The sequence below is a fragment of the Lathamus discolor genome, chromosome 3 (genome assembly GCF_037157495.1).
Source record: "Lathamus discolor isolate bLatDis1 chromosome 3, bLatDis1.hap1, whole genome shotgun sequence".
In the NCBI taxonomy this organism is placed as follows: Eukaryota; Metazoa; Chordata; class Aves; order Psittaciformes; family Psittacidae; genus Lathamus; species Lathamus discolor.
Genome location: NC_088886.1, coordinates 129,230,165 through 129,245,090, shown reverse-complemented (window position 1 = coordinate 129,245,090; position 14,926 = coordinate 129,230,165). Strand labels below are relative to the sequence as shown.

The 14,926-nt window shown below is 42.0% G+C and overlaps 1 protein-coding gene and 1 long non-coding RNA gene across 2 annotated transcripts in view; one reads left to right on the top strand and one right to left on the bottom strand.

Moving 5' to 3' along the window:
- Positions 1–4,781: 4,781 nt before the first annotated feature.
- Positions 4,782–6,028, bottom strand: LOC136010459 (uncharacterized). Its single transcript, XR_010610879.1, has 2 exons — positions 5,877–6,028; positions 4,782–5,676 (listed from the first exon to the last, which is right to left on the bottom strand). It is a non-coding gene; the product is annotated as an uncharacterized LOC136010459 (long non-coding RNA).
- Positions 5,265–14,926, top strand: part of LY75 (lymphocyte antigen 75) — a 47,753-nt gene continuing 38,091 nt past the window's right edge. The window contains exons 1-7 of the mRNA XM_065671671.1: positions 5,265–5,496; positions 7,972–8,346; positions 9,471–9,644; positions 9,922–10,086; positions 10,669–10,779; positions 12,544–12,684; positions 14,626–14,814. Coding sequence (XP_065527743.1) covers positions 5,397–5,496; positions 7,972–8,346; positions 9,471–9,644; positions 9,922–10,086; positions 10,669–10,779; positions 12,544–12,684; positions 14,626–14,814 — 1,255 coding nt within the window. The 5' untranslated portion in view covers positions 5,265–5,396. The remainder of the gene's footprint in view (positions 5,497–7,971; positions 8,347–9,470; positions 9,645–9,921; positions 10,087–10,668; positions 10,780–12,543; positions 12,685–14,625; positions 14,815–14,926) is intronic.

Sequence of the window (14,926 nt, the reverse complement as noted above, 5' to 3'; positions counted from 1 at the left end):
CCTCCAAACTATGGGTTTTTTGCAACAAATGTAATGCGGTACAAAATATCATCTGAGTTGCCAGCTCCCACAATCATAATTTGAGTTATAATCCTACACTGGCACAGTGACAACAGAAAACCGCTTTTGAGGGGATTGAGCATATAAACATTGCCAGTAGAGCTACTACACCGAGGCACAATTGCCATTAAAATTGCACAGTATGTGTATCTGTACCTTTTTTGACATGCTACAAAACAGTATCATTTACCACTCACTTTACAATTTTAAGCAGTTCCCTGAATGTTAAAGTACCACTTGTATCTTTTGTTGTTGTTCCAGGAGCATGCAGAGATCCCAGCAGGATTCAAAACCAAACCAACACTCGGAGAAAGACATTCCCTGCTATCAACAGGCAAAGATGCAGACTGGATGTGTCCACACTTTCACAAGTTTTTTTTCCTCCAACTTGTTTCTAGTATTTGAGTAGGCCTTGTCTAATCTGAGTTTGAATATACAGCAGGACAGAGCCAGAGCCAGCACTACAGAAGTTGGCACTGTTACATTTGGGTAAAAAATGGAGGTTGGTTTTATAAAAAAGGTTTGTAATTCCTATTATTATTTCTGGAAATTACCTACCATGTTTCTGTGCAGTAGAAGAACCAGAACAGTCTCTAAAATGCTATAATAACATCTAGCCTATTTATTATGAATGATGACACTTTAAAAGAGTCAAGGTTAAGGATCCCTAACAATAATACACTCTTCAACTGCAACCAAAAACTCAAAACTTTGGAACTTGTGCCAAAGATGCATACAGAGAATGTTAAAGGATGTAAGAAATAGATAAAAATTCAACTGAGTGTGTGATTTCATCTTAAGTTTACTGTGCAGTGCAACAGTTTCATAATGTGCTAAAGGTTAAGCTGTGGCTGATGAAATGGGAAATCTAAAGCAACAGCAGAGAAAAGCCATTTTCCTTTGGTTCCCTTTTTGCTTAAAGTGAAATATTGCTTAATGCATAAAAAGAATTAAGTTCTCAACATCCAGTAAAAAAAAGAAAGACAGCAAATAAAGTAAGTGTCCATAAAGAAAAGACCATCCAGGCGGAGATGCTGCAAAAAAAAGTCAAAAGTTACTGCTCTAAAAGACCTCTCTGTATCCAAATCAGTTGCTGGATGCTTGTCACTTCCCTTTGAATTTTACTGATTTTTTTTTTCATAGCCATACATGGAATTAGCTCAATCAAACCAAACTTGAGTATATGTCAGAAAAGAACCACCTGGCTTTTAGCCACGCTCCTGGAAAAAGTTGCAATTGTCCAGTTTTCCTGTCCATTAAAGAACCTTTAAACATGACCAGGGCTGGTATTTTAAATGGCTAGCAGGTACTTTACTCAAACCATAGCCATATTCTAACATGAATAGCAGCAGAATCTAGGTAGGACTGAAATCTTTGTCTGCTAGCTACTTTGTGGGCACCATGACTTTCTCAGTCCTCTGCCTCAGGAGATAACTGCTCCTGCAACTCTTGTAAGCCCTTGTTTGGTTGTTGGTTTTGGTTCGTTTTGGTTTTTTTCTGTAAGGGCCTGGGTATTGCAAGCACCAATGTTGCAAGGTAGGAAAAGTGATAAACAACTCGTGTTCCCTGTTCAGATGTCACAGTTTCAATGTCACTGCTGGAGGGGGCAGAGAAGAGAAATTACCATTTCCAGAGTCTCTTCCCACTCCCGGGAGATGCTGGAGGTAGCAAATCCTTTTCCAGCGTTCCTTTTGTGCTCACTGGCATGTGGATGTGCTCAGCCTAGCCAGAAAAACTGGATTACAATGTGTCGATTGTAAAAGAGGGAGGAAGGTTGCTCATGCAATGTATTTATTTCATGTGGTGAGCAGAAGAGAGATGGGGTGGAGATCTATGGATAGACAGGTGTTGACACTTTCTGCAGATAATGCTATTGTTATAAATGTATGGGAATAAAAGCAGTTATCTGCTGATGAGCAAGAAAAACTCGTGCTAGAAACACAAGGCTCTTAGTCATGATGTTGGCACCTTGAAAGGCTTTTTTGACTGGAAAGGCAAGAGAAAAGGCTCCTGTGCATTATTGTCAGCTCTGTGGTTGGGTCCCTCCTGTGTATGAAATTCTGTATTTGGTTTATCTCTCCAGGCATGATTGGAGTTTGCTTTGCTCTTAGGTGCTGCTTCGCAATGAGCTGTAGGTATTCATGGGGACATCATAATGTTTGTGATTTGCAATACAGAAATTGTTCATTGATTATGCTGTGGGCAATGCTGTTGCTCCAAGTGCTGTCCAATCTGGCCTTGAACACTTTCAGGGATGGGGCAGCCACAACTTCTTTGGGCAGCTTCTGCCAGTGCCTCACCACCCTCACAGTAAAGAACTTTTTCCTAATGTCTAATATAAATCTACCCTCTGTCAGGTTAAAGCCATTCCCCCTTGTCCTGTCACTACATGCTCTTGTAAAAAGTCCCTCTCCAGATTTCTTGTAGGCAAGATGTTTGCATATTGGCTTTTAATTGATCATTTCCACAGATGACAGACGATTGTACTGCAACTTGTTTTATCTGAAGAAAAAAAAAACAACCCACCCCAAAAAAAACAACCCCACCCCCCTCCCCCAAAAAAACTCCAACAAAACAAACAAAAAACCAAAACAATAACAAACAAGAAAAACAGGTATTTGTGTTCAGGCTTTTTAAAAAATGCTCTTGATATAAACCCCAATAAAGCTACTATTTGCATGTGATCTTCAATAACTTCCTATTCTTTAAACTTCTGTCCTCAAAACACTGACTTCTTGTTTGGTGCACAAAACACTTGAAACTAATAGTTGTACAGGTGTGAGTCTATGTGCCCTTATCTGTCTACTGTTCAGCTGATGTCAGACAGAAGGAATGCATTTCGTGTATCTTCTCTTACATTAATGTGTCCAAGGCCAGGTTGGACAGAGCCTTCAGTGACATGGTCTAGTGTGAGGTGAACCTGCCCATGGCAGGGGGATTGGAACTAGATGATCTTAAGGTCCTTTCCAACCCTAACTATTCTATGATTCTATGATTCTGTCACAGAGTAAGTGTAGGGCAGGCACAGGCACACAAAACTGTAACAAAGAGGCATGAGTGCAAATAGCTATCCATCCTATCCTTGAGCATTCTTTAATTTTTGAGTCAGGATGGGGTTTGATCCTGTGTTATCCTGTATGGTATTTTATAAACAGATAAAAAAGGACCTCAAATTGGAAGTGCATATTCGGAAACATATATTATATATGTTAGGATACCTTAAGAGAATCTCTATTAATATACATATTTGCTGATACATGTTCAGTAAATAGGATGCTGTTAATGTCACAGTTGGTCATGTATGGTCAGTAAATATGCACTGAACACTATTAGTTTCAAGGTTAAGCTCTTCACTACTCTCCATAGCAAAACTGGGATGGTCACTGACTACACCGAAAGCAGCACACATTCAGAAAGGTTCATGGGCATGCAGGGTTCACACATGCTGTTCTTGCTGTGATGTTTCATTTAAAAAGAGATACGCCATCCCACCACATATTTAATTTTAGTTTCAATAGCTTGCTTTTGTATCAGGCTCACCGGTGGGGAATTTCTGCCTCCCACACTCTGTGTGGAGACTCTGAACCTTTGCTTTTCCGGAAAACAAACTGTTTCTGGTAGCACAGCATCGATTTTGCTGCAGCTATGGACCCCTCTCTATCCGAACCTTATTTCTGATTTTTCACATAGTCCCTGCCTCGGCAGCCAGGTATTGGTCTGTGGTTTCCAGCTGGAGAGAACATTTGCTCACTTACAGATGCCTGGTTTTGTTCATTTCTTTCTGCCCAATTCCCAGCTTGGCACACCCTCAACTTCTGCAGTCTTTGGCTGTCCAGATGGGCATATTTGAAACACATAAAACAGACTTCACATTGCTCTTCCCCTATTTTTGAAAATCTAGTATTTCTTTTCCTGAATAACTGCTCTTTGAAGTCTAATCTGAATAGATTTTCCTAGCCAACTTTTTTTTTTTTTCTTGTGACTCTGCAAGTACTTTCTTGCACAGCTGGGGTTCGAGCTGTACAGCCTTTAACAGGTCAGCACTGAATCCTGCAACACGCAGCTATAAACAGCTTACTTTATTTTACACACTTTTTGTCAGTTTCCCTTATTTCGCTTTTCCTCCTTCAGGCCAACTGGTTCTCTGTGTCTTTGTGCTTTTATTTTTGGTTTCTGTATCTTCCTGTAGACAGCATCATAATTTTTGCAGCAACAGTAATTTCAACTGCTCCCAGTCTCATCCCCCCTCCCGCCCCCTTTCCCTGGCAGAAAAGGATCAGACAATTGCAATTTTAGCTGCTACCTCCCATAAAACTCGAAGAAAGCATGGCAAGGCTACCTGGGCTGCTTCTGTTCTCTCGATAGCTTTGCAAAGGTCCGGTTAGCAAATTTGCAGAGGCAGGTCTGCAATAGGGAGGGAGGGATGGGGAGGGAGGGAGGGAGGAAGGGAAGAGCAGTGGTGCCTGGCCGTGGGGTCCCTGATGCTCCCCATGGTGGTGAGGGCCACGGCCCCGTGCTGTCAACCCCTCCCTGACTCAAGGGATGATGCGGCATGGAAGGACCCTACAGTAACACCAGGTCCCTCAGTTGACCCCACGCAGGGCAGCAGCCCCTGTCCCTACCCCACAGCCCCTGGCCTGGCTCCCAGTGCCGTCAGGGCTGTCACGCTAAGCATGGCCAGCACATGGCCTCACAGCCCGACAGGAATGAGTAGCACAAGGTAACCTTTAGAAACTGTGTTATTTCACCAATTTTTAAGCATTTTACTTCAGTGTATGCTGTCATTAATTCTAGCTTTTATTCTCTTCACTTTTTGATTTTTCTTCACTTTTAGCACTTTCACCTTCCCTTTATTTCCCAACTTCTAAAAACTTTAGTTTTAACTTTAATTACCAAGTGATAATTAGGCCCGGTTTGCTATTTTCCTCGTGTTTTCACCATTTATTTCCTCCTTCCTTTTCCCTTTCATTCCCTCCCTCCTTTTTTAACCCCTGTCCTCATTCAGCATTCAGTTTTCTCCATCTTTACTCCTCCTCTTCACTCCTGACTCCCCTTCCCTTTCCCGTGTCTCCCCCGCCGCCCGGGGTGGCCGAGCCCTGCCGTTCCCTTCCCCGGTGCCCCGACCCCTCACACCCGGCCACCGCCCCGGCCCGGCCCCGCCCCACACCTCGCCTCAAACCCGGGGCCGCTCCTCTCCTGGAAACAAGTGACGCTTTCGGAGCGGGCCAATCCGGGCCGGCTGCTTGCGGTCCCGGCCAGTCGGCGGCGGGCGCGACGCTCCGGCAGCTCGAGCCCGGCACCGCGCCCGCTCCGCGCAGCCTGCGCGCGGTGCGAGGATGGCGCGGGCGGCAGGGCTTTGCCTGCCCTGCTGCGACCTCGCCTGCCTCCTCCTCGCCTGCCTCCTCGCTTGCTGCGTCGCCCGTCGGGACCCCTCAGGTAAGGCGGGCGCCTGCCCTGCGAAGGGCAGCGCTGCGCGGGTGCGCTTCGGCGCAAGGGGTGTGGAAGGCCCATTCCCACCCCGGCGGGCGCTTGTGAGGGAAAGGAGGCGCTGTGGCGGGCCTTCCGCCCCGACGGTTCCCGGCTCCTCCGTGCGTTGCGCTTGGAGACAAAGTCCGACTGCGTGGAAACAGTGTGCGAAACTTAGGAGAAGGCGCTAGAGGGGAAGGGAAGAAACCCCCCACAGCTTCTTCCTGGGGCGTCGCGAAAGCAGCCGCTGCCCCGCCGCCTCCGGGTGCCACGTTCCCGGTTCCCGCGATGCCGAGGCAGCGCCGAGCGGTGCGGAGCGGTGGAAGGGAGGCGGTTCTTCGGCGTGTTACCTCGGGAGGAGAAATAACCCGAGCTGAGGCAGGGCCCCTGCAGGACGTCAAGGGTCGTTTTCGTTCCCCGCTGTGTGCGCGGACAGAGAGGAAGGAAGCTTATTCTTTTAGAAAGCAGGTGAAAGAGTTTCACGTTGACTAAGTTCTTGCCAGCCAAAGGTCGCTGAGAGCTGCTGGGAATGTGGTTGAACGCTTTGCTAAATAGTTGCACGTCACATGTTTTTATGTCTTTTGACAGTAATAGGCTCGGGTTTGTAGTTAAAGATGTCAGGTAAAACTTCATGGCCAGAGTGCTGGAGTGACGGAGCATCAGTATTAGTAAATTGCTGTACAGAGAGATTTCGTTGAGATAGCAGCAGTTCTGCCATAAAATTTTTAAAAAGTGTTTTTCTTTTTGATGTCAGAATGAGGGTTGTGAAAGGAGAACAACAAAAGGGAAGATCTGAGAAGAGGCCGGTAATGTTACAAAACCCGAAAAGAAGAAGAAAGTCTGGAGAGGAGAATAAATAGCAAAAAGCAGATATAGTGCTGAAAAAGCACAGGGTAAAAAGCAGGTTTGGTTGTTAAAATGTCTTATTTAGTTAACACGATGAAAGAGATGGTTGATTGAAGTGAGGTATTTAGAAAAAGTCACTCCCATAAGTGGCTAACTTAAGAGATTCTTCTTTACGGTTTGACCAGCTCAGTACTATTTAGATACTGTTTGGTGCATACACAGTAGAAAATTCACTAGTATGCAGGGAAGTAGTGGTAAAATTCACTGCATAATATCACTGAATATTTTCCTTGCTGTTCAGCCAAACCTGTTATTAAGCCATATTAAAAAAACGCAGTAGGAATGTGATTGACAGTGGGTTACTATTAAACACAAAACACTACTCAGCAGATTCCTTCTTTAAAACAGCAAAGTAATAGCCTTGTGGATCTTGCACAGTCAAGGTCCATTTCAACCTGGTTAGTGAAAGTTTGTACTGTGGGGCTGTATTTATTGTGGCATTAAAATAGATTCAGGGCTGCTTTTTCTTGGTTAGCTAAACCTACCGCCACTTGTCCAAGGTGTTCTTACACTGGTAGGGGCATCAGCTTGTATCAGTAAAGCGATACATATATTTTAAAAATTGTATACTGTGCTTTATAAAATTTTATTGTTTTTTTTAATGACAAGCTACATCACAACTGAAAGTAAAACTAGGGTTCCTCTACCATTTAGAAAATCTTTGTGTGGCATCTTTGGTGGGGTGTTCATTTTAAAGCTCCCAAAAGCAGTGCCAGTTATTTTAGCAATACTGCAGCTGCACCCACACACTGGATCACATATGAGCCTGTCATGCTGTGTATTGTATGTGATACACAGTTAAAAAAACCAAACAGTGCTTACTAAGTGAAAATCATTATTATAGTATATAACAGCAGGTAACATGCAGATAGGTACGAAGACAAGATTCTTTACCCAGTAAGCTTGCAAATTAATCAGGGGTTGATCACTGAATCATAGAATCAGAATAGTTAGGGTTGGAAAGGACCTTAAGACCATCTAGTTTCAGCCCCCCTGCCATGGGCAGGGACACCTCACAGTAAACCATGTCACTCAAGGCTCTGTCCAACCTGGCCTTGAACACCGCCAGTGATGGAGCATTCACAACTTCCTTGGGCAGCCTACCCTTACAGTAAAGAACTTGTTCCTTACATCCAGTCTAAACTTACCCTGTTTAAGTTTTAACCCGTTACCCCTTGTCCTATCACTGCAGTCCCTAATGAAGAGTCCCTCCTCAGCATTCTTATAGGCCCCCTTCACATACTGGAAGGCTGCTATGGGGTATCTAATCAGTATGTGTTAAAGGAGGAATTCTCATTGATAGGATTGGACTTGGAAAACAGTCTCATTTTATCTCCCCTCTTTTTATAATGAATTTGAAAGAGAAAGTAAAGAATACTCAGTAGAGTAGGAAAATGTGGCTTATACGAAAGAGATAGTATAATGTACAAACAGCTGTACTTTCCTGGTAGCATGTCTCAATGTGATTACACTTTTAAAAATTAACTTCTGTGAAAGTGATACTGAATGATACGTGGATATTTGTTTGTTCTTATGCAGGCAGTGCTGCTTTTACCATTCGCCATGACACATTGAACAAGTGCATACATGTTAAAAACTCACGGATAGTGATAGATGACTGCAAGGAGACAAGTGAAGCTTTATGGAAATGGGTATCCCAGAATCGCCTCTTTCATCTGGGGTCCAAGCAGTGCCTGGGACTTGATATATTCACTACATCACTGTCTCGCCTGAAAATGGTTGATTGTAACTCAGAACTAATGCTGTGGTGGCGATGTGCAGATGCTTCCATCGTCGGTGCATCACAGTACAAAGTGACTGTCAAGAGTACCTATGTAACTGCAAGCATAAATGCAACAGACCAATGGCGAAGCAACAATTCCTCTGATGTTATATGTCAGTATCCTTACCATGGTAAGTTTGCACAGGGGTTTGGAGGACTTTTCCTTTCCCTCTTCCTTTCCTTTCCCTCTTCCTTTCCTTTCCCTCTTCCTTTCCTTTCCCTCTTCCTTTCCTTTCCCTCTTCCTTTCCTTTCCCTCTTCCTTTCCTTTCCCTCTTCCTTTCCTTTCCCTCTTCCTTTCCTTTCCCTCTTCCTTTTTTCTTTTTTGTTCAGAGCTTTTTACTGTATGTCTATGGCAGTAGACTCTTAAAATTCATCCTATGAAAAGACCAATCAGAAAAGCAATAGAAAGTTTTGCTGTAGAGAGATACTGATATTCAAGTAGGAAACTTGAACTTTTTAAAATAAAAAGTAAATATGCACAACTGAAGAAGTTGTGTTATCAAGTGGCTTTCTTTCACTTTAAATCCCCCCTCCCATATTTTAGTGAGAGCTTATTTATGAAATATCAACCACCTTTCGTCAGAGCTGATGCTGCCCTCTTCACAGCAATGTGAATTTCACTGTTAGTGGTATTTGAGGACATTTTCTTTGCTGGTAAGCTGTACAATCAAATTCAGTGCATGCAGCAAGCTTGCATCCTTTTGGGCTGTCAGGAACTATCCATTTGCTTTGTTCTGGTAGTCTGTTCACGTGCCGTGGAAGCCAGTCTCATCTGAAATCTCATGCTTGCTGGAAGAAGTAGTGAAAACTTGCTTTACTTTAAGAGCAGAATTTTCTTTGTATGTGAATTGTTCGAAGGGGTCACTCTGAAGAGCCTAGTAGACTCCAGTTTGAAATATTTGTGTTTGAAATGTGTATGTGTCGATTCATAGAGCCTTGTTCTGTAGTGCTTGGTGCAAACCACCTGGCTTTCAACAGGCCAATGTATTTATCCCTAACTTACCAGGAAAGGGGAAACAAATTTCTGCTGTGTTATCCGCACTCAGAAGGAAAAGTACAGAAAAATGTTTTCCTGTCATTTCTTTCTGTTCTGGCATTGCTGTATATTATCTGTAACAAGGTACAGTGTTTTAAGACCATGAGTGTGATTTGCATGCTTTTAACTTACGTCTGGACATGCAGTAATACTGATTTGCTGTCCTTTCCTCCCCTAGACAATTACTTCTTTAATTTTATTTTATTTTTTTCCTGCAGAGGTTTATACCAAAGATGGGAACTCCTATGGAAAACCCTGTGAGTTCCCCTTTCTGTATAATAAAATGTGGCATCATGACTGCATTCAAGATGAAACACATATGGGTGGAAAATGGTGCGCCACATCTGAAGATTATACTCGTGATGGAAAATGGGGAATCTGCTTACAACCAGGCATGTTGGGTTTCTAAACAAACGTCCTAAAAGTGTTCTGTGACTTCATGTGTGTATGGCTCCACCTTGGTGTAGCATGTTGCTGTTAAGCTGGGTAAAAGCAGGTCCCTTTTCTGTTGCAGCATTGACAGGACAGTCACTGCATGCTTACTCTGTAATATATGTGATTAGCAATATAAAAATTGATAGACCTTCAGTATTACATTTTTTCTTTTGCAACTTTCATGATGTTTCAGTATAGTTGTAGTTACAAGTACTTTCTGCTTCCTTTAAACAGAGGATGGTTGTCATGATATCTGGAAACATGATCCAGGGTCTGAAAGTTGCTACCAGTTTAATACACAGTCTGCTCTTTCTTGGAAGGAAGCTTATATTTCATGTCAAAGGCAAGGGGGAGATTTACTTAGCATCCAAGATGGATCTGAATTAAGTTACATACAAGGTAGGTGTAATTATTCATGTACTAATATCAGGAAATCTTGACAAGTTAACATAAAGTGTAGACAGTATTTTAGTTTCTCTCTTAAAATTCAGGGTTAAAAGTTGATTGTACTTAAAATGCATTGGTGCTTTCATTTGTCTGACAACAATAAGCTGCTAATCTCACTTTAGAGGCTTCTAAAAAAATTATCTGTGTGATTTCATTATAGTCGTTAGCTGTTGCTTATATTTATAATGAGGAACGTCCCCAGAATCTCAGATATGGGCCAGAATGGCAGTTAGTGTCTTAGCAGTATGTTACCCACTTGTTGCTATGAAATCATCTTCAGTGATGTCCAATCTTGGAGGAACTGTCAGTGTACCTTTGGGAATATAAAACCAAAGGACAAACATATGAATGCATTAGAACTTGTGTGGGTGAATTCCTCTTCAGGTCAAGAAAATTTGCATGACTGATTATAGTAGCAATCTTTCTTTCCTCAGATGCATGTCCTTTCAGATCACATTTTTAATTTAAAGGAGACCAATTAAAGAGAACATTTTATGCTAATTGTTTTCTTAAAAAAAACCCAAAACTCTCCAGCTAAGGATGACATTGCTGAGATCTTTTGGATTGGCTTAAATCAACTGGACGTTTCTGGAGGTTGGCAGTGGTCAGATCACAAGCCTTTGAATTTTCTCAACTGGCATCCAGGTAATGATTTGGGTGGTATTAACAGTATCCACAACATTAACATTAATATTCTGCTTTGCCCCCCCCCCCCCCCCCCCCGCCTTTTTTCTTTTTTTTTTCTTTCTAACACCCCTCTCTATTGGGCTTCTTCAGAACAATCATTGTTACCACATTTCTGTTAGAAGTTGTGAAGCATCTTTTCTCCTTAGGGAATGAATCTTTCTGTACTCATTCTGTATTTATGGATGGTTAGGTTAATAAATCTGTAAAACCCAAAAACTTAAAATAGTATCTTTGAGGTTTATTTTACTAAGGTATCTACAGCTTCCTCATCTTCTATATTTCTCCTCCCACTGACAGAATGGCGTAATGGAATTGACTTCCCTCAAATATTACAACTGTTGGCATCTGTGTGAGGACTGACATTACCTAGAAGACTGACTTGTGTTTTAAAACTTCAAGGTTGCTTAAATTTGTATTGAGGTGAAGATGAAAGAAGTCTAAAAAAACTTCTTTTAATTACTCCCAAGTTCCTAGTAGAATTGGCAAGACTCTTGTTTGTTTGGAATTTTCAGTGTGTATTTGTAATATTCTCACAAATACACCACAGATAAGTATAAATGAGAATCCTGGAGGAATAATAATCAGGAATACTGAAGCTAATATTGTTCCATCTTTCAAGCTAAATTTGACTTTTCTAAACTGGAATCCTATTTTTCTATGAGTTTCAGTTTCTAGAATCGTGCTGCAACACGAATTCTGTGAAAAGTTAAGTGGTTTCTCTTCCTTCTTTGAAAGCTTTACTAAGAAATTTCTATGAGATTTTTCAAAGGCGGTCTGGGTTTTGGAAAGGTTAAGTTCTTTTCTGGACTTGTACTGCTGGCTACATCTTCTTCTGAAAATGTGATGACACTTTAGAACTGTAATGCAGAGCTGGAGACTAAACTATCCTGAGTTACAGTGGTATAATTTAATCTTCAGTCATGGCAGACACACTATTGTCTACCCTCCTTGTGAAAAATACTTACTGGTATCTAACAGGAATTTTGCTAGCTGCAGTTTGTACCTATTACTTGGTGTTCTTTCACTGTACACGTCTGAAAGGAGGCTGGCCCTGACTGTTGTACTCTCCCTTGAAGAACTAAGATTCACTCTAGCCTTTTGTATGACACTGAGCAAACCCAGTGCAGGGGAAAGCGGGATACTCTGCATAGGACACAGCTCAGGTTTGTACTGGGGCTCAAAAGGAAGAGAAACCAAAAAAGTTCCATTGCAATGGGGCTCAAAGAGAAGCTGAGGACTGTAAAAAAGGGTTCTCCTCTGTGATATTTTTAATTCGTGGTTTTTTCTCGAGTTAAGGTACGAGTTAGGGTTAGCACTGAGAGTGCAGAGCTGTGTTTGTAGTGGGGTGGGAAAGGGACTGCCAAAGGAAACTGAGGGCAGCACAAAGGGTTCTCCCCTGAGATATTTCTAGTCTGGGAAAGTGCTCAGCCAAGGGTTTGTTTTATTGTAAATAGAACATTCCTTCTGGTTCTATGATTAAACACTAGAAAAGAAGTCCAGATTCCTTGACTGTGAAACTCTCTTACAAAAAACTTTCTATGGGACCTACGGTAGGACAGGTGCCTCCATTCAAAGCAAGTTACGTTCTTCAGACACAAGGGCCTGTACTATGCAAAATATGTTGTTATTGTATTGAAAAGTAGTAGAAAAAAAGCAGCAGTCACTACTGCCTTACTATTTGATAACTTGTACTGTTCTCTTTTTATTTGTTCCTGTCCATAGATATGCAGAGTTTGTCCCCACTGGATGGGACTAGTTGTGTGGTGATGAATGCTGCCTCAGGTCAGTGGCAAAGTTACCACTGTGGGACTCCACTTCCGTATATTTGCAAGAAGTCACTCAATGAAGGTCCGAGCCTCCCAGGTAGGACAGCTTGCATTTTTGTTTTTGTACGTTAATATGAGTGTAATGTTCACTTATGGAGGGTTTTGGGTTTTTTTTTAGTATTTGTTTTCCTAGTTTACGCCTTTTGTTTGTTTGTTTTTTGGTTTTCCATCCCCAAGACTTCTGAGGCATCTCTGCCAAAGCACTTTGACAATAGCTTGGGATTTTTACCAGAGCAGAAGCAAACTCTCTACCTTTGGTGTCAGGATGATGCATCACAAACAGATTTTAAAACTTAAACAAGGGAAGTTTAGATTGGACATAAGGAGGAAGTTCTTTCCTGTTAGGGTGCTGAGGCACTGGAATGGGTTGCCCAGGGAGGTTGTGAATGCTTCATCCCTGGCCAGTGTTCAGGGCCAGGCTGGGCAAAGCCTTGGGTGAGATGGTTTAGTGTGAGGTGTCCCTGCCCATGGCAGGGGGGTTGGAACTAGATGATCTTGAGGTCCTTTCCAACCCTAACTATTCTATGATTCTATTTCACTTTTTGCACCTTTTTCATTCACACATAAATCATTTCCCAGGAGTGTGCTGCCCTTTTCATCACATTCTCCTGCATGCTGCTGAAAGTCCAGAACTGGCAATAGCAACTTGAATCTTCTTCATCTCATTGCTGACTTGTTTTGACATAAAATGGGACCTACCTGGGGCTTGGATCAAAATCTGTTGAATTCAAATAGAAGTAGTTAAGTGATCTTTACTGTCTTTGAACCAGGCCCAGAACTGAACTGGAAATCAGAGTGCAAGAGTTGATGGCATGCCCAGTGTGTAATCTTTACTGTATCTGTAACAGTTTTTGCAAGAATACTTATTCTCTTCTCCCTATACACACACACATACAGTCTTTCAGTATTTACAGTGTAGCTGTGACGTGTAACTGCTTCCATGCTTTTGGACATTTGCCTACACCTGGATGTCCGGTCCTTCCCATATCCATGGCCTGTTCTTCCATGTACGTTTTGGCCTTTCTGAGTTTCCGGGGCTCATGCTTGTGGGGCTCTCATGAGAAAACTTTTACTGGAAGGTGATTGTCCTTGGATGAGGGGGAGGACTAGAGAATAAGAGGGATTAAGCTGTGTTGTGGAGGTGGGAAGTGTCATTGAGTGTCTCTGGCTAATGCACATTCTTTCCAGCTCCCTCAGGAGAAGACAATAATAAGTAGTTTAAACTGATAGAAGTTTTTAAATGATCCCTTGAAAACTAGTTGTCAATTAACCATCCTTATCTGTTCTCTGTCTCCTCAGTGGGGTATGTGGAGCTGTTACAAGTATTTATTCAGTGTTTTATTAATTAAAGAACAAAATTCTTGTGGTCAGAGTATTTTATAGTGTGTTTTAAACCAGAAAAACTATTAGTATATCCTTTTGTTAGCATGCATTAGAAGCAGCTTGAATTCTTGAATATCTTAGCTTAGAAGAAAAGAATATTTAAAACTAAGCATTTGTTTGTGAGCTATTCAAAATAGGTCTTACACATAGTACTGCATATAAATAATAATGCTCCATTAAAGTGCAAACAGTACAAAACAGCATTATTTTTTTTAAGCTGCTGTACTGCAGTGAAGTAACTTGATTTGCCTTTAACTGCTTTTGAAATCTTGTTCGCAGTTCTGAACATTTTGCTTGTACTAAGACCAGCTTAATGTAATGCATTCCAGCTTTTTACTTTCACTCTCCTTCTGCCTACTTCATGGCCCCAGAATGTTATGAATCCCCATAATGCTGCTCAGTCATTTCTGTCTGCTTGACTAAACTGTGACCCTTTCTTAAACCATTAGCCCTGAAGAGATGTGAACACGTTCTGTTTGCTGCATTCTGGCTGTATTCAAGGTGCTTCATGATTTCAAACATGAAGAAAATGCTAACCCGTTACACTAGCCAATGTGAAACAAAAGCCTCTAATTCTGTTTCTTCTCACTGTTAGAGTTTTGGAGACACTTGGATACTCGCTGTGATTCAGGCTGGCTTCCCCACAATGGTTTTTGCTACATGCTGATAAACAGCGAGGCATCTTGGAGTACAGCAGATGAATTGTGCAAGACAAATAAGAGTAATCTCATCAGCATACACTCATTAGCAGATGTTGAACTGGTTGTTACAAAGCTTCATAATGGTGAGTTGGGATACTTTTAAAGGTCAAGCAGCAGGTGCTGCACACCATAAATTACAGACCACTTTTCATGTTCTAACATATGATTGTCATAACCTCCAGCTTTTAAATGAAG